This window comes from Cyprinus carpio, chromosome A5 (genome assembly GCF_018340385.1).
Source record: "Cyprinus carpio isolate SPL01 chromosome A5, ASM1834038v1, whole genome shotgun sequence".
NCBI classification, from domain to species: domain Eukaryota; kingdom Metazoa; phylum Chordata; class Actinopteri; order Cypriniformes; family Cyprinidae; genus Cyprinus; species Cyprinus carpio.
In genome coordinates, this window is record NC_056576.1 from 7,845,543 (window position 1) to 7,865,175 (window position 19,633).

General features: G+C 37.6%; 1 protein-coding gene across 2 annotated transcripts; it reads right to left on the reverse strand.

Moving 5' to 3' along the window:
• Positions 1–5,431: 5,431 nt before the first annotated feature.
• Positions 5,432–12,453, reverse strand: LOC109061366 (torsin-4A-like). Of its 2 annotated transcripts, XM_042752706.1 has the most exons (4): positions 12,272–12,435; positions 12,146–12,170; positions 9,638–9,997; positions 5,432–7,442 (listed from the first exon to the last, which is right to left on the reverse strand). In XM_042752706.1, exons 3-4 carry the CDS (start codon positions 9,983–9,985, stop codon positions 6,627–6,629), a joined length of 1,164 nt encoding a protein of 387 aa, XP_042608640.1. In that variant the 5' UTR covers positions 9,986–9,997; positions 12,146–12,170; positions 12,272–12,435; the 3' UTR covers positions 5,432–6,626. The 2 variants fall into 2 exon arrangements, with proteins under 2 accessions (XP_042608640.1, XP_018934025.2); XM_019078480.2 differs by lacking the exon at positions 12,146–12,170 and having other exon boundaries at positions 12,272–12,453.
• Positions 12,454–19,633: the final 7,180 nt, after the last annotated feature.

Consider the following 19,633-nt stretch of genomic DNA (forward strand, 5'->3'; position numbering starts at 1 on the left):
CGCCTGGCTGAAGGGATTCTCCTCAAGCATTGAGCTTTGATCATCCTGGGCCTGCGGTCGGTCCGGGATGCCCTGAGTGTCGCAGAGCCCTTCCTCCATGTAGATTTGGAAAAAAAAGCAGAGCAGAAAGCAAAACAAGCCAACATCTGGCAGGATCTGACTCCTCTTTTGGCACAATCTTTCTCAGGCCAGGAGGGTAAAGGACCCGTCGAGGACGAGGTCTTTGAGGTCTGAAGGGTTTTGGGGAGATTGAAGGCGACAACGGTAGCTTTTCTCCATCTCCAAACCTTTCCACACCAGAATGAGGATGTTTCGAGGATGCAGAGCACATCTTTTTTGGTGTTCTGTTCTTGAAAATTAAACAGTTCGACTCTCTTCTGACTCTTTTTCTAAAAGATCTCCTCTTAGTCTCAATTTTTACCACTGGCTTCCGTCTATTATTTCTTCTCTGCTTATTTAATTTCTCCTTTTTATACAGTAGGTGCACTTGGGATGGGTGTAACCCGCACACCTGAGGTTTCTGGGCCCGCCTTGTGTGCGGTTGATTGGTTCCTTGGGATATTTTTAGAGATGCACATGTCTGTTTACCCTTGCAACCTCTTCTCCACCTTTGACAGGGGAAGCCCTCACACTCTGTGACATGCCTCACATACTTGCTTAATTCATTTGTTGCGACCGTTAACTGTTTAAGCATGTCGCTTCAGATGCTCATTCATATCACATTATTGCAACATTTTTGTGGCTTTTCAAATTAGTGTGTTTTCAGGAATGCCTTGGCTTGTTACCCTAAGGGAACAAGCACAGTCTATCCATACTGTTCAACAATTCTCAGGCTTTTAGCATAAGTTTGAGGCTCTGCATCTGCTTTTTGCATGATCATGAAGTAAGTTGAGCATTGTGTTGAAACAAAATTGCATTTCCATGCAAAACACATTGCTTCCTTTTTGTACTGTTTGTTAGAGAAGTGCAACTGTGAGACAGCCAGGCGGTGTCTAGTACATCAGGTCCAGAACATCACACTTAGTTTTTCATAAATGAGGCACAACAATAGCAGATAGAACATCCTGGGCGTTTCCGAGATCTCAGGGAGACACCTGAAGGAGAATATCCAGTTTTTACATTCCGCACAGGATTATTTTAGACACTGACCTTCAAAGAACTCCTCATAAATGCTCATTTGTTCCACTGTGGCCAAGGAAACCTGACAATTCACTCATCTGAAGAACAGGCTCTTACACACACGACTGATGGGCAGTAGAGTCAGATTTGAATTTAATAACAGTCCTTATAATCACAACCCACACAAACAATGAAAATGTGCAATTAGTGTTTATCAGGATGTATTTTTTTTTTGTGGGGGTGTGTGATGGGGTCACGCTATCTTTTAGATGATGCTGTAGTTGTGAAGGATTTCCACTCCGTGACCAGCTGTTTGTGGAGGCGTGTTTATATAGTAGCTGCCGCATCACTCACAAATGAACTTACACACAGGTCATGTACAAACCCTTAAGTTGTTAAAACATTTAGGATCACCCTCAGAGATTGAGCTACCCAACATCAGAACGAACAATGTGGTTTTAACCCTTGATATTGCTTTTAGCTAAAATAAAGATTATGAAATGCACAGTCAGATTCTGAGACTTTACATTATATTAAATTTATCTAACAAAGGTTTGAAAAAATGTGAGTATTAAAAACAGTAACACTTGATTCATTTTTATGCACCAATAATAATAATAATATGCACTAATTATATAAGAATATATATTGATTGATGGATATATTAAATTTAAATATATAAATAATAATAAATATATATATTTTTATTTTTAAAGACTTAAAAATCTTAAATTTGTGTGTGTATCTATAAGCATACATTTATGTATTATTTATTTATTTGAATTACATATTTTTTTTTTACGTATTATAAAATTATCTCAAAAATATTCATATATATTTATATCTAATTTATACATAAAATGAAAACAGATATAAAAAACAGACATCGGAAGCTCAGTGGGGTACTGTCCAGTCAACAGGTTGGAAATGGAATAAACAGTCTGCTGTATATAAACAGAATGAGTTTGTTTCAAGGTGGTCAATGACAAAATAAACTAGATGTTTACATATTCTGTGAAAAAGTGAGTGGTTCTTACCCAGGTGCTGTTTGTCGTCGTCAAGACATTGGGTGGTTGCTAGGTGGTTTAAAAGAGCCTAACCCTATGATATTCTGGTCCCTAAATATGGCTTTGGGGCCTCTTCTAGAGTTAGTATGTGTATTTTTTTTTTTTTTTTTTACCTTTTATTGTCTGGCAGATCAAATTCAAATCCAATTCACAAATCATTTACATCTGTACACTCTCAGGAAATCAGATCCAATTTACAAATCATTCACATCTGTACACTCTCAGAAAAAAAGATACAAATGCTGTCTTTGGGGTGGTACCCTTCTAAATTGCACCATTTATGTATAATTTAATGTACCTCTAAGGTACTAATTTGCACCCTTTAGGGGGAAGAAAGGTACAGAGGTGTACCTTTTGAAAAGGTACCACTCAAAAGGTACATTATTATACCTTATTTAGATACATTTAGGTACATTTAAGGTACTAAGATGCACACTTTAGGGAACAAAAGTGTACCTTTTGAAAATTGTACCACCCCAGTGACAGCTTTTGTACCTTTCCTTTTTTCTTTTTTTGAAATTGCAGGACAAAGGCCGAAGAGTTTGTTTAAATCACTAACCGTAAGCAATAATAATAGTGATTCTTGCCTTACTAAAATAATAGAGTTCATTCTACAATAAGTGCATGCCAGGAAACAGGAGTCTGAGTTCAAGGTTTTTTTTTTTTTTGTGTGCAGTGTGTTTTCAGTTCCTGATTTAATAGGATATTTTGTACGTTTTTATCTGGGTTGCTTCACCATATTTTCCCTGTTTCCATTGCAGTCTGCTACTTGAAACAACTTAAAATCAATTTAATAAAGCAGCAAGTGTGTGAATCTATTGTATAATGCACAGTAGTGCAGCAGTGGAAAGTTTGGGTGCGCTGAAAGATCCTGTTGCAGTAAAATTGCTGGCAGCTATGGAAAGTCAGTCTGGTGTTGGGCTGAAGCACAAATCTGAGGAATGTCCTGGCCCTCTTCTCAACCTTCCCTTGGATATTAACTCTTTACTCACAATAGCTCCATGCAATCTAGAGATCAGACACAAAAACAAACCTTCACGCTTGACCCGTTACCTTTCAAAAAATTTTTTCTTATTTTGGCAAATGACACAAAGGACAGGAATGCTTCTTTGCAAACACTAAATCGGTTGTGGTGCTGTTGTACTTGTTGCTGAATTGTCAGTTTGTGTGAGACACAAAAATTTGACCCCTCCAGCACCTCCACTGCCTTTTCAACTATTGATATGCACTGATTTACCAGAAAGCACATAATTGAACTGTCTGTAAATGCTGGCAAGATTATGCATGTCTCAACATTGACACGGCTTGGCACGTGCTTTATTTGCAATAAAAAGGTAGTGTGCAGGGAAAAATAAATGAAAGTAACGATGCAGAATTAGAGCAAGGAGTTATGGCTTTATACTATATATATAATATATATATATATATATATATATATATATAAAGCCAGCTTGCATTGCATTATTTGCACAAATACTCTTGCATTGTGGAAAAGCCATGAATATCTTGAATGAATTCTTAATATATTGCAAATGCTTTGCTAGTACAGTCAGAATTACTCATATTTCAAGACATTTTCTCTATATGGAGGGTATTTCAGATGGAAAGTGTGTGCATGTGTGGTGATCGCGTGACTTTCGCTTTTCGGCCGTGTCTGGAAGTGATTAAAAGTGAATTTTGTTTTGCTCAGCATTCTTAGACAGAGGGTTATAGGCAGGTATGGGCTGTGTAATTGAGATCCAAAAATGATTTGTGGTCCTAAACAATCACAGCGGAGGAAAAACCCCAAACAACAACCAAGCGAAAACAGCAGTGCTTCTATATAAGGCTCCACGGGGGGGCCAGGGTGGCAAACACATAACAGCAGTGCTTGCTAATATTCCACGGGGGGGCCAGGGTAAGGGTTTATAACAACAATTTAAATATCAATGTTGCCAACTGTTAAGTAGCGCAGATTAAATATGCGGGACTAATATTGATGATTACTATATATAAACAGCTTTCAAATTTAAGGCTTTGGTTCATAGCACAATTACTCGATATGCATGGATAAACGACTCAGCCAGAAGAAAGTAATTTTGCAGTTTGTTCTTCCGACTGGACAGACGCATTTTCTCAGCCCGAGTCACTTGAATGAAACCTTTTTTCCTAATTGATTTGTGATAGATCTTTGTTATGTTTCACGTATAAAACAACGATGGCATCAAAGGGACCGGCGTATCTTCTTTTTCAGCGCAAGTAAAGTCTGGGGAAGAGGCAGAAATTTGACAACGTCATATTAAAGGTGACTGTTGGCAATAGCGTTAACAATTCTCGTTTATATGTTGACTAATATGGCTATTTCAAACAAGATTTGGGTCTGGACTGTGTTCTTTTAATGAGTGGAACAAAAGTTGTGCCCAGTAATCGCATCGCAATTTGCTTTGTAAAATAAAAAGTACTAGACTTTTTAAAAAATTATTCCAATTCCATAACGGAAATTCAACAAATAGTTTTTGGCGATCCTTACAATGCGCTTATATTCAGTTCAAGGGCAGGTAAAACATTTAAACTAATCTTTAATGAACACACATTTAGGCATAATTTTTCGGTCAAACAATTTTATAAGAGCGCTACAGGCTGTCTATGTAGGAGGAGCCAAGTCTACCACAGTGGCCAATCAGTGATGCTAGGCTCCGTGATAATGTAATGAAACAATTCTTTGCGGTGACTGTAGTATTAAGCTGATTTAGTTCCCACTTTAAGGGAAACCTTAGTGATCTACAAGATGGGACGGTGTAAAATGCTGATAAAATCAAAAGGAACAGATGAAGAATAGAACACATGGACAGGGATGATTGAAAATGTTGAATGTAAATAAATAATAATAAAATACGTTAAAATAAATAAAACACAGTGCAAAAAAAATTATTTGCTGCGTATACTCGATTTTTTTTTGTTGTAAACACATATTTAATAAGTAATATATATATATATATAACAGTTTTTCGACCGAGGCCCACCCTGGGATGATCATTTGGCCCACCTTTTCATCACAATCTGGAGCCGGGCCTGGGTAAAACACAATTTAAATATTTCAATGTTGCAACAAGTAGCCAGATTAAATATAATTTGATGATTCTCTTCACAAACGCACCCTTAAGGCTATTAGCAAAGCATCATGGATAACGATCACTTTAAGAAAGTAATTTTGCAGTTTGTTTTCCTGTGTGTTTCATTCACTTGAAACTCAAAGTGACTTATTTTTTTAACAAAAGTTCTGGGTTTAATAAGTTAATGGCAATATTTGTGACATACTGTTGATTAGCAACAACATAAACAACAACAACAAAATTGTCCCTTATCCCTCAAATGACAAATATTGCAAGACACTTACAATGCCATATTCAGAAATAAACATTAAAATCCACACATATTCAAAAATACTGGCACAAGACTTGATATAATAAAGTATTATGACCTGGTCTGTGTGAAGGTACGGTATATCCAGTCTTTCATCTTTATTGTCACGCCGACATAAAGCTGCTATAGCTACTAAATCATGTAACTCTTGTACAACATGCACAAGTTGACCAGAAATCAATGTGACATAAAGCACTGTTTACATAGAGCAAACTCCGCCCACAGGAAATGTAACTGTAACATATGACCAAAAGCTCACAAGAACGATTTTGTACAAAAGCATCAACTGCATTATTGCATTGCATTATTAATGTTAAATTTTTTTTGTAATCTGAACAACAAATCTTTTCTCTTTTTATAGCAACTTAATGTTATCGCAACTTTCATTTAACCAATCAGCCAGAAATATTCCAGAAATATTTTTGAGAAATCCTTTACAAAGACACACAAAAAGTGTACAGTACTTGACATAAATTTTTAATTGCTACAAAACCTAAACATGCATTTTACTGCTGTGTAATATTATTGCAAATTAAAAAATGTGTAATGTAATTTATTTCTGAGATGCGAAGATGAATTTTCAGCACCATTACTCCAGTCATATAATAAAAACAGACATTTTATAAAATTGTACTTAGACAAAATTTTACTTTTTTTTACATACAATTCTAGATTCTTTAAACGTACTGGTGATAAAAATTTTAAAAGTTTTTCTGCGTCCATCTCACAAGACATTAAAAGTTTGTCTATTACTCCAGTCTTCAGTGTCACATGATCCTTTTGTAATCATTGCTGCTCAAAAAAACTTTTCTTATTACTATCAAAAAGTGACATTTTCAGGATTCTTTGATGACTAGAAAAACCAAAAGAATAGCATCTACTTGAAATAGAATTTAATCACTTTTGATCAGTTTAATGCATCCTTGCTGAATAAAAGTATGAATTTCTTTCGGTATAGTATGTGTTATTGAAATGTGATTTTGGGATGATTGAAAATAGAGGAATAGTGAAAAACAGTGCACATGTTCAAAAGCTCTCTCAAAGCAGATTCACTTTTCCCACTACTTGTTTGCATCCAGTTTTTGCGTACTGTCTTCCAGCTGCTGTGTGATAGGCCAGTTCATCCGCCAGTCTCTCTACATTACTGAGGTCGGGGTAAAACCCTTCGAGGGTCATTTCCTCAAGAAAGCATTGTATGATGTGTTCCCGCTCCAGCAGGGAAAGAGGGATGAGCTCGACCGCGGGCTCTGTCCATAGAGGATGGATGAGAGACAGGGCCTGTCTGAGTGGTTTGTGGGCTCCGGCAGTAGAGGAGTTTTGAAGAACATGAGCTGTGATCTCCCTTTGCCCCAGACTGCTGAGGAAAACATAAACCACGTTCAGAAACTCATTTGTCTGATTCGTCTGAAGAAACTTCTGCAGGATGTCCAGCAGCGGAGGAGGCATCAGTTCCACGTCGTCCAGGATGAAGAAGGGAATCTGCTCCTCTTCCTCAGCTCGAGCCACTACCTCTGATATACGCTGAGCAAGTTTTGAGGCGCAGTGCCGCGCTGCGTCCTGTAGGGGGCAGTGGTGTTTGGATAAATAATGCACCACTAGTTTGTCGTCGACCACGGAGCGGAAGTGGCGTGCCAGTAGGCGACCCAGGTGGCTCTTCCCGACGCCACACGCCCCGTGCAAAGACAGGGCGAGGGGTTTCTGGTGGGCGTAGGTGGAAAGGTAATCGTTCAGATGGTCCATAAGCTCCTCTAGCGCCTCCGGCTGGCCAAACACCTCCCTGTGCAGTGACCTTTCCAAACCCTCAAGATCATACTTCAACACGTGGTCGTCCAGATTCTCAATAGCATTGTAGACCTGGGAGAACAGGAACAGAATCTTTTAATAAAAAGTTATGGATGTAAATACAGTTATATTAAATTATTTTAACATTGTTATGACAATTGCATTGTTATAATATTACAACAGCAGTTTTTTTCATAGTTTTCTTGTGAAATGAACATATTGTGCAAAATTCTTGGCCATGCTAGATTTTTCATCAAAAACATTGTTTTAAGGCAGTTCTTGTGAAATTTTGTGGACCGTCTGTGGTCAGATTCCTTGTGCATACAAAAATCTCACTGGAATGGCAAAATGAGATTATATTTACATTTACATTTATGCATTTAGCATACACTTTTACCCAAAGTGACTTACAGTGCATTCAGGCTAACATTTTTTACCTAAAATAATATATATATATATATATAATTACAGTATTTGGTAATATTTTGAATTAACTTTTTCAAAAAATGAAATGACTTTCTATTTTAATTTTAGTATATGTTTTAGAAATTTTGTTTTTGTCATGTTTATTAGTTATTATTAATTTTCTTTTTTCCATTTATCTTTAATTTATTTTTAATTCATGTTTGGTTTTAGTAATTTGAGGTATTACTTCTGTTAAATTTCTAAAGTTTCTAAAACTTCTAAGTTTAGGTTTTTAATATATTTATATTTTATTTTTATGATATATAAAATAGTAATTTTGTTGTGTTTTTGTCATTTTTATTAGTTAAAAAAATGTTTATATAGTTTTTACTAAGATATAGTTTTAGTTATGGGCAACTAGCTGAGAAAATTATATATATATATATATATATAATATATATATATATAATATAAACAACACACACACACACACACACACACACACACACGCACACACACACACACACACACACACATACATACATTGAACAACATAATTGTTGACTTTTAAATTGCATAAAATGTCCAGGTTGTTCCTTGGCAGTCTCTCTACAATCCGAATACATTATATATATGGATATCTGCACTGCTTTGACTCTTCTCTCTATCCTGCCTTCCTGCATGCCATGGAGTCCCATATTTGGCATTTGACCACCCATCCAAGTGCACACACACAGCAGGGAGTCGTGAACAAACATGCACACACACACACACACACACACACACACACACACACACACACACACACACACACACCATGAACACACCAGGGAGCAGTTGGGGGTTCGGTGTCTTGCTCAAAGGTCTCACCTCAGTCGTGGTATTGAGGGTGGAGAGAGTGCTGGATATTCACTCCCCCCACCGACAATCCCTGCCAGACCTGAGACTCGAACCTTCAAGTTACAAGTCCCACTCTCTATCCATTAGGCCACGACTGTTGGTCAGACTTCTTTTTAGTTATTAGTATAAAAACAATAGGGAAAGAAAGCCAAAACCTGGACCTTTTAAGCAATTTAGAAATTGACTAGGAGATGTCTGGGAAAAAGAGGATATATAGTCACCTTAAAGGGATAGTTTACCCAAAAAGGAAAATTTGATGTTTATCTGCTTACCCCCAGGACATCCAAGATGTATGTGACTTTGTTTCTTCAGTTGAACACAAACCAAGATTTTTAACTCAAACCATTGCAGTCTATCAGTCATATGGAAGTGGATGGGAATCACGGCTTTGAGAGTCAAAAAAACAAACACAAACAAAACCAAATTAAACCCTGCGACTCATGACGATACATTGATGTGTAAAGACACGAAACAATCGGTCTGTGCAAGAAACTGAACAGTATTTATATTGTTTTTTACCTCTGATTTACACAATCAGATCTGATTCACAGCCGCCTATCTCTCAAATGGACCATTGACACTCTATCTACAATCTCAATTAGGAGTGTCAATGGTCCACTTGAGAGATATGTGAGATCTTTGTGAGAGATATTTTTTTTTGACTCTCAAAGCTATGATTCCCATCCACTTCCATTATTTGACTGATAGACTGCAACAGTTTGTGTTAAAAATCTTCGTTTGTGTTCTACCGAAAAAACAAAGTAAACCACATATAACACACCCCCTGAGCATAGATGGACAAGAGGCACTGTCTTTAACAGCTCTGTCTAACAAAAAATCATTTTTTTTTTTTTTTTTTAACCAACCAATGGTAGATGGGGAACAAACTTCTTTGAAAACTATCATTACTTTTTCAGTTCTGGCACAAAATGACACTCAAAGAAAAGATCAGGCAGAATTACCTGGATGAAGACGATCAAGCTAAAGAGCAGCAGGAAAGGATTCGCTCTGCTGCACTCTTTCTTTGGCTTGCATATCAAAGTGTCATTTGGGAACAGCACGCGGGACTTCCTGCGCTTGGACTTCCTGGTTTGGGGACTCTTAGGGTGCAAACTCCCATCAGACACGACTGAGTTAGTATTATGAGCCAACCTGACTGAATTAGATTTCTTTAGGTATTTCTTCTTGATTCGGATCATAGCTTTCAGCTGTGGAGAGAGAATAGACGCACTTTTCCCTCCTTCCTTCTCCTCATCTCCTCTCTCCTTTTCCACCTGAGTATCCATTGAAACCCCTTCACAGTCCACCATCAGTCTGGAAAACTGAGAGAGGCAAACATAAGACTATGTTACATAAAAGCATGCAGTATAAACATTATGTTGTGTGTTTTATAGCATACAGCTTCTCAAAGGTCATGCAGTTCTGCTAGAGGTCATGGTAGGTAGTGTAACTGGGTTTGAACAGTCATACATTTTGCTGTATCTTGGCAAATGCTTGATAATTAGAGGTAATTAAGAGCTGGATTTGGCAACAGTAGAGATTTGTGTGTGTATAGAGGGTGGATGTAGAGCATGAACCTCAGGCAAGAAAAGTGCAAAGCAAAGAACATTACAGTGATAAATCAACCTTATTGCTTTTTTAAAGTTTAAATAATGGCTCATAAATGGATTTCAATTTTCTAGGCTTTTTTTTACAGATTGCTATAATTACAGAGTTTATTGACAGTACAGACAAAAAATGTGTGGTGATAAATCATAATTCATCTAATATAATTAAGCAAAAGTTACAAGTCATATAAAATATGATACATGCTCATTTGTGCCTGTAAAGTAAAAAAAACAAAAAAACAAAACAAATGAGCATCACATAAATCTTCATTTATGTTGAGAAACAGCTAAGGAATTCGCCATGACAATATTAATTGGTTCAATTATATCAGAGGTAAGCTCTGCTACATCTAAGGTTCAGGGTTAAAATTGAAAAAAAAGTTTTTTTGGATTATTTGAGGTTGAAGTACTAAAATTGCTAAATCTAAAACTGGTATCAAAAGAAAAATGAAAACTATGATAAAAATTAAAAAAAAATTTTTTTGTTTTTAAGTTTTGAAACGACAAAGACACCAGTCATATTTACAGATTAGTACCTCACGCTGACCTCATGATGACCAAAAAACACATCAGCATAATAGCAGCATTTTTTGCATGATCAAACACCACTTGCATTTTCTTCAGAAAACATAGTAATCTAGTTTCTAATTACTCAATATCCGCAATATCATACATGCAGGGGAAGTTCACACGTATTTCTAACTAAAGTTTTCGACACAGTGCTGCCTGTGTATTTTCCCCTTAGGCATGTCATCTAAAGTGCATTTCCTCGTCTTCCACAAGTCTGAGCAGAGAGGTGGGGGGTGTGATGACTTTTCCATTTTGCATAACTGTACATTCACATTGCCACTCACATGACTTGTTCAAAAATTCCTTCTTTAAAAACCTTTGCCTGTAAGAAGTCAACAAAATGAAGAATTTTGAACCTGCCTTTATCCAATGTTCAGATTTCTGCTATGGAAATGTATGCAAACTGGTGCATATTTAATTAGATAATGCATCATTGCATATTTTGAAACATAACATTTAAAAAAACTTGTAATACAAAAAAATGTTTGCAATTCTTAATGTAATCAGTCGAGTGGGGAAGTGTGGCAATATCTAGTTTAATGTCTTGCCTGAAATATAAATGCCTTGTTTATTTAATGCAATGCCATTCAGACAGTTTTAAGTGTGACTTAAGTGTCCAAATACTCTGAAGACCTTGTAGATGCATATATGAAAACATGACTGTATATTTTCATCTTTGGAGTGATGGTTTAAGAATGGTGTTTGTTTGCACACAGCTCTGTAAGGTCAGTTATGCAAACTTTACCATGCAAATGGTTCTGTTGCACAGCAGCAGTAACATAAAATATGAAAAAACACTCTTAAAAATAAAAGTTATTTATTGGCATATATGGTTCAATGAAGAACCTTTAACATCCATGCACTCTTTAAAATATATAGATTCCGAATCAGGGTTTTTGCAGTGAAGCCATAGAAGAACCACTGTTTTTTGGTTCCCAAAGAACATTGTAAAAATCTAAAGAACCTTTTTCCACTATAAAGAAACTTCTGTACAGTAGAAATGGTCAATGAATGTTATAGTCTCTTTATGGAACCAGTATAAGCGTGGCTCAATCCAAGGTTTTTTATAGTGGAACAGTTCTTTAGATTTTTAAAATGTTCTTCACACTAAGGAAAAATGATTATTTTAAGAATGATTCACTGGGGAACCACAGATGGTTTTTCTATGACATAATGTTTAAAGACAGCATATGATCTAGAAATTTGATGTTTGATACATCTTTTGTCAACATCACTGGCAGATGACTGAACTTGTCTGATTATACGGATAAGTAATATAAAATAGGCTTTTACCTTGTATGGATCAGTCTGGTATCACCTGTGATGATATCATGCGATGAAGAGAAATATGAGTCAACAGAGACATCAAGATCATACTAAAAAAAACAAGAAGATGAGAAAGAAATCAGAAACTGTTACCGTCAAATTCGCATGAGGCATCTACGTGCTTCCTTCTCCTTGAGTCTTGGTCCTTTTCCTTAAGATGGTGATTTTGATGATGAAGTAGTCGATGAGATTCCCTCTTCCAAACACACAAGTCCTGTCCACCTTTCGGCTACCTGCTCACTCCTATTTCAATCACTCCATCTCTGTGTTTAAACTCCACCCTCTCGCTCCCTGTTGTCCTTTCCTCTTCCTGTGTTGTGGAATAAACTGCAAACAAGTAGCCTGTATCAGGGTCACTGAACAACTGCAATGGCACATTCAGATGGAAAAAGTCACAATGTAAATCGTATAGAAAACTGTGCATGTTGTAAAGCACCTTTTTGGAATAGTATAAACCATCCTGTTGTTAATATTTACAGTTTTAGATTTAGTCTATTAGACTGTTATATTAAGGCCCCCAAATAAGTCAAAATAAACAGCTTTAGTTCTACATATTATATAAGGAACTTTTCATGTTCATCACAGCAGTTAGTCAGCAATTGAACTGTAGCGATGCTACTGTAGTAGACAATTTATGATCAAAACCTTTTAACCCTGTAAAGCCTTGCATGTGAAATAATAGTCAAAAAAATCAAAGAAGGAAGTCAAAATATCTTTAAAAAATTGTTTTGCTTATATGTTGAGCATCATGTTTGATACACCAGACTTTTTTGGTCATATAGTATGATATAGTGAGAATATGGAATTCAAAGTCAAGGAGGAAAAACACTTTAATTTTATTCAGAGGCTCAAAATGAGCAAACATTAGCATTTGCATCTGAATGACCCATCTCTGCATCACTGGCATATCTCTACATTGTTCACAAACTGTTTTCAATAACATTTACATAACTGGTCTGTGGGTGGGACAGAAAGCGGATTTATTTTGCATTATTTGCAGTCTATTTCACTAATTATTCAATTAGGGTAATTTTTGCTGGAAGAGCAAGATTCCTAACAAAATAATGAACAGTAGGAATTCTAAGTCCGAGGGCCCAGACAGAGAGAGACCATGAAATTATCCATGAAAGTTCATGTCCTTGAATTTCCACCTGACAGACATTTGTCACAAAGTTACACAAAACTGAATGACCGCTTGAGTCACAATCTTGAGTGGACATTGGGCCTCATTTATAACACATTCATAGATATAGGAGTAAATTCTGCTTTGGTGGCACAGCGTTGTTCCAGCTGAGATGCTTTGGTTGCTATAATGTGGAATATCCACGGAAGTAACATATTACTAGTATCTCATTTTGAAGATTTTATTACTCAATATAAAAATGCAGTAACCAGCAATATAAACTTCTCTATTGTTCAGTTGTTGTAAGTAGGATGATTGGTCCATTGATTCGACGGCTGGATAAAAAGTGACAGTGACAAGTGCTGCGTTTTACCCAAAGTTAAACGGTTTATCAACTCTCAACTACCAAAAAAAAAAAAAAAAAAAACACGGGCAAACAACCTTGTAAAATATTGTGATGGCAGTGCGTCAAAATTCGGTGTCGTCAGTTTGCCAAAAATGTTTTATGCACCATTTACACATGGTAGGGAGCAGGTGTACATTTATTTCGTACCAACTAACATTTTGAAAATACGAACACTTTCATGAATCCGAAAATTCACGTCAGAACAGCTTTATATATTCACTCACTGGCCACTTTTTTAGATACACCTTGCTAGTTCCGAGTTGGACCCCGTTTTGCCTTCAGAACTGCCTTAATTTTTCGTGGCATAGATTCTACAAAGTGTTGGAAACATTCCTCAGAGATTTTAAGCCAAAATGAGATGATAGCATCACACAGTCGCTGCTGATTTGTCAGCTGCACATCCATGATGTGAATCTCCCGTTCCACCACATCCCAAAGCTGCTCTATTGGATTGAGATCTGGTGACTGTGGAGGCCATTTGAGTAAAGTGAACTCATTGTCATGTTCAAGAAACCAGTCTGATATGATTTGAGCTTTGCGACATGGTGCATTATCCTGCTCGAAGCAGCCATCAGAAGATGGGTACACTGTAGTCATAAAGGGATGGACATGGTCAGCAACAATACTCAGGTAGGCTGTGGCGTTTAAACGATGCTCAGTTGGTACTAATGGGGCCAAAGTGTGCCGAGAAAATATCTCCCATGCCATTACACCACCACTACCAGCCTGAACTATTGAGACAAGGCAGGATGGATCCATGCTTTCATGTTCTTTATGCCAAATTCTGACCCTACCATCTGAATGTCACAGCAGAAATTGAGACTCATCAGACCAGGCAACGTTTTTCCAATCTTCTATTGTCCAGTTTTGGTGAGCCTGTGCGAATTGTAGCCTCTGTTTCCTGTTCTTAGCTGACAGGAGTGGCACCCGGTGTGATCTTCTTCTGCTGTAGCCCATCTGCTTCAGGGTTCGATGTGTTGTGCGTTCAGAGATGGTATTCTGCATACCTTGGTTGTAACGAGTGGATATTTGAGTTACTGTTGCCTTTCTGTCATCTCTAACCAGTCTGCCCATTCTCCTCTGACCTCTGACATCACATCACACAAGGCATTTGTCACGGTTCATGAATGCACCGTCTCCTGCTGGTTCTGTTGTGAACGTCATGTTAATTGTTGCTGCCATGTGGGTGCAATTTGTGTTACCGCAATGATCGGCCCTGATCAGCGGCAGGTGCGGCTCGTGTACATCAGCCTATATAATGCCTGGTCAGGGATTTATAATTTATATCCATAGGGATATATATATGATATATATATGTGTCAAACGTTTCAGATAGAAAGTCTTCAACTCAAAACATTGTATGTGGGGAGTAATTATCGCTGCTTGTTTGTTTGTGGTGAATATCCTTTACCTCAGGTAAAGAGCTCATCTGAGCAAGTGCAGAGCAAACTTAGCGGTTGTTTGTTTGGTATTTTCATGGATTCATAAGGAACACTGTTGTTCGAAAGGGAGGGACAGCCAGGTGATGAAACCAAAATCAATAAAAACATTGTAATAATCCTTAATATCCTTGGTAAAGGCAAGACGGTTGTGTCAGGAGGACAATGGACAGCAGCAAACCAAAATCAGTTAGCAACCAAAGACTGGACAACCAAAGAATAAACAGACTGGTGCTTAAATAAGACAAAACGAGGAAGTAAATTCAATTCCTGAATCAAATAAACAAACACAGGTGGAGACTAATGAATTCAATGAAATAATGAGTACAGGAACATAACCAAATAAGGGCTTAAGGAAACATGAGGGAGAACTAGAACATGGGGAACTAAACACATAAAACAGGAACACAGGCCTGACATTACTCCCCTCTCCCGGAAGGCGCATTCACGTGCCTCACAACATCCAACGGAGGGGTGGGGGGGGTTGCTCTGGAGTCCCCTCAGGACAGATACGGGACAGCAGGCCTCCAGAGCAGTACCTGTTCCGGGCGCCATGGCGGATCAGGCAGTTCGGGGATCCATGGCAGGGCAGGCAGCTCGGGGGGCCATGGAGGAGCAGGTAGTCCAGGAGGCCATGGTGGTGCAGCCCCAGCCCCCGCCTCGGCCTCTACGGCTGTAGCCCTACTACCCCCCCCAAAAAATAAAATAATACTTGGAGGATAACAGGCTCCAAGGCCCTATCAGGGCCAAAACCAGGGACTGGAGCCCTCCCTGGGCTCGATGGGGGATCAGGAACATAACCAAATAAGGGCTTAAGGAAACACAAGGGAGAACTAGAACATGGGGAACTAAACACAGAAAAACAGGAAGACAGGCCTGACACAAAGGTGGCTGTGAAAATAAATCTGCATTGTTTATCCTTTTGATCTTTCATTCAAAAAATAAACAAAATTCTAACCTTTTATTGAAGTTAAACAATGGAACGTGGGGGACACTCACATTATGAAATAAATGTTTTTCTCCGGTTCACGTTAGCCATAGTTATTGGCACCCAGTTATTGCAACGTCCTTTTCCCAAGATAACAGATCTGAGTTTTCTCCTATAATGCCTGTAACAATATAAAAACTTCATAATTACGGGAAGAAGGAGGCGGGAACCGGCAGACATTCAAATACAACTTTAATAACCAAATAAACATAAAATAGCGTGACAGCCCCTCACGGGCGACTGCCGCTCCCAAACAAAAACCAAACACAAAATAAAGCCCAGGCCTGGTCCTCTCTCGTCCTTCACTGTCGTTGCTCCTCTTTTATATCCTTCCGATCTCCTCCGTGGGACTCGAGACCGGTGAGTGGAGCAGGTGTCGCTCATTTCCCAATCACTCCACCGGCCTCGCTCCGTTCCCACGGCTCTCGGCCCCGCCCCACTCGTCACAATGCCATCTGGGGGGTTTGCTGCCAAAAGCTCTTTTTTATGTTTCATCTGACCATAGAACCCATCCCATTTGACGTTCCAGTCGTGTCTGACAACTGAACATCCTAGAGTTTGTTTTTGGATGAGCCAGGAGATTTTTTCTTGAAACCCATTTGAACAACATGTGGTGATGTTGGGGCTGTTTGATTTTTTTTTTAGGCTTTCTGACCCCAAGATTCAACTACTTTCTGCAATCTCCAGCTGTGATCCATGCGAGTCTTTGACCACTCAAACTCTCCTCCTCACCGTGCATTAGGACGATATTCAGGCAGATTTGTAACATCTTTACTTGATTGGAACTTCTTAATTATTGCCCTGATGGTGGATTTTCAATGCTTTAGCTATTTTCTTAAAGCCACTTTCTATTTTGTGAAGCTCAACAATTTTGTCCAGTACATCAGAACTATATTGTGTGGTTTTACTCTTTGTGATGGATGATTAAGAGAATTTGACCTTTGTGTTCCTCATATTTATAAACCTGTGGAACAGGAAGTCGTGGATGGACAGTTTCATGCTCCTAGTCACCCTGGTGTGCTTAAAATGTAAATATGAACAGGAATATACTTCAGAGAAATAAAACCAAAAATAATATCTATGCCAACAAATAATTCCAACAAACATTAAATAAAAAAAAACATTTAATAAATAAAGTTACCCCCACACCAAATTCAATTAATTCAATTAAATTAAAGATCAAAAAGATAAATGATGCAGATTTATATTCACAGCTCATATTTACCAAGTGTGCCAATATATATTGTATTTTTTTAATAAATGCAGAGCATAAGAGATTTCTTTCTAAAACTTCTCAAAAAATCTTACTGAATATGTACTTCCTCATAATTTGGATATTAATCACTTCCTTTAAATAAAGCTAAAAATTACACTGACTTCATATTTTAGCATATATCATGACTTAATTTCAGAGTTTGTTGTAGATCTGTCTTTTATACGTACTGTATATGTTAGCCTATCTGAAAGGTTTATACAATATCAGTACAAACCAGTTTTTCAACATAAACTAAAGGGTTTTAACTTGCTTATAGAGACCACGCTGTTGTAAGAAAAAACACTGGCAAACATAAAAACAGTAATAACTGTGTTAAACATTAATCAATAGTACTTGGACATCATTAAGAGCTTTTCATGTAGTGTGCCATGACCCTCATTCTCATATAGTACACTTACACACACACACACACACACACACACACACACACACACACACACACACACACACACACACACACACACACACACAGACTCAACATGCAAAGCAAATCTGACCTCCGCAAAAACAAAGAAAAGAAACAGACAAAACTTGTGCCAGTTCCCATGAAGGACACACATAACCAGCCCACACTACTTTAATGAAGCGGACACACACACACACACACACACAAAAACAAAAACACAAACACAAAAACAAACAAAAAAAACTGCTAAAATCCAGTCTGCTCAGACTTTTCACAAGATAAAACATCAAAACAGACTGCTAAAATCCAGTCTGCTCAGTCTTTGTGTTGGTTTAAACATCATCTGACGTACATTAGCATTAGCTGCAAGTGCGACCATACAGAGGCAGAGATGTGTCACAAGAGAGAGGCGCTGCATTATGACATCACCGGCTGAAAGAATCACTGATAATCAGTCTAACCAGACGTTTACCTTACTACAGTACATTAAAATCATCTCTACAGTACAGTCAAATGGTCTCTAGACCAGAACTTGTAATGTCTGTGGATATCTGATTCAAATCCACACAGAAACAACCGGCATGCCTTAAAGTCAGTCCAGACTGTAACATTTATTTTAAGACCAGATGTTTCTGAAACACTTTACAATAAGGTCTCATTTTAAACATTAGTTAATAAAATAATGTGTCAGCCGTCAGAATGAGAGTCCAAACAGCTGATAAAAACATCACAAAAATCCACAAGTAATCCATGCAACAGTCTATCAGTTAACATTATGTGAAGGGAAAAGCTGCTTGTCTGTATGAATCCATCATGAAGATGAACAAATCTATCATTAAACAGTTTCAACTTTAAACTGTTGTTTCCAGCTGTTTCCTCTATCCATAAAATTGCTTTTTCCAATGAAAAAGTCATCTCGTCTGAATCAGGAGTGCAAATATGCACAGATGTTACATGTGAAAACAGTCCTAAACAAATATGTTGGAGGATATTGATGTGAGAGGACAGCAGGGGATTGACTTTTTTTACTGGAGGAAGCATTGTTATGGATGTGTGTTTTAGTTGGAATGATGGTTTAAAGTTAAAATGACGATGTGTGAATTAGAATAGGCTACTTGTGGATCATTGTGATGTTAATTTTAGCTCATTTTACCAAAAGAGACCTTATTGAGTCATTCTGCTCATGCTGTGGTATTTATAGATATTTTCTGTAGCACATGGGTGATGTAATCATTTCTGGAAAAAATGTTTTTTTTTTTTTTTTGTAAAGTCCAGCTTGTTCAGTGCAAAGTAGCCGATTACTTTACTTCATTTTTTCCTCACATCCTCTTAGAAAGAAATGAATTTCCCCATTTCAGAGATTTCAAGAGTTACAGATGGCATTCATCCTCTTTTTACTGGTTTGTTTGGCTTTGCCAGCCATAAGAGGAAAGAGAGAGTCTGAGGGTGCCGCTTCACGAGCTCTGGTACTTTTCCACTGCGTGGGCGGATCATTACTGAAGGCTCGGTAAAGCTCGGGCCGCAGCCGTGAATGAACGCTGGCGTGAGGACGCCATCTGCTGGACGCGCGGGGCAACACATTTGCGGTCTTTTTGTCTGACCAACTTTTATAATGCTATCGCTATGTAATGGCTTTGTAAAATAAGACAAAAAGACTTTAATACCTGCACTGGTATTAAAAACTGAAATCATTCTTCAAAGTAGTGCCTAAACATGCATGTAGGCCTATAATAATAATAATAAAAAATAAAATAAAAAAACAATTTTATATATATATATATATATATATATATATATATGTGTGTGTGTGTGGTGTG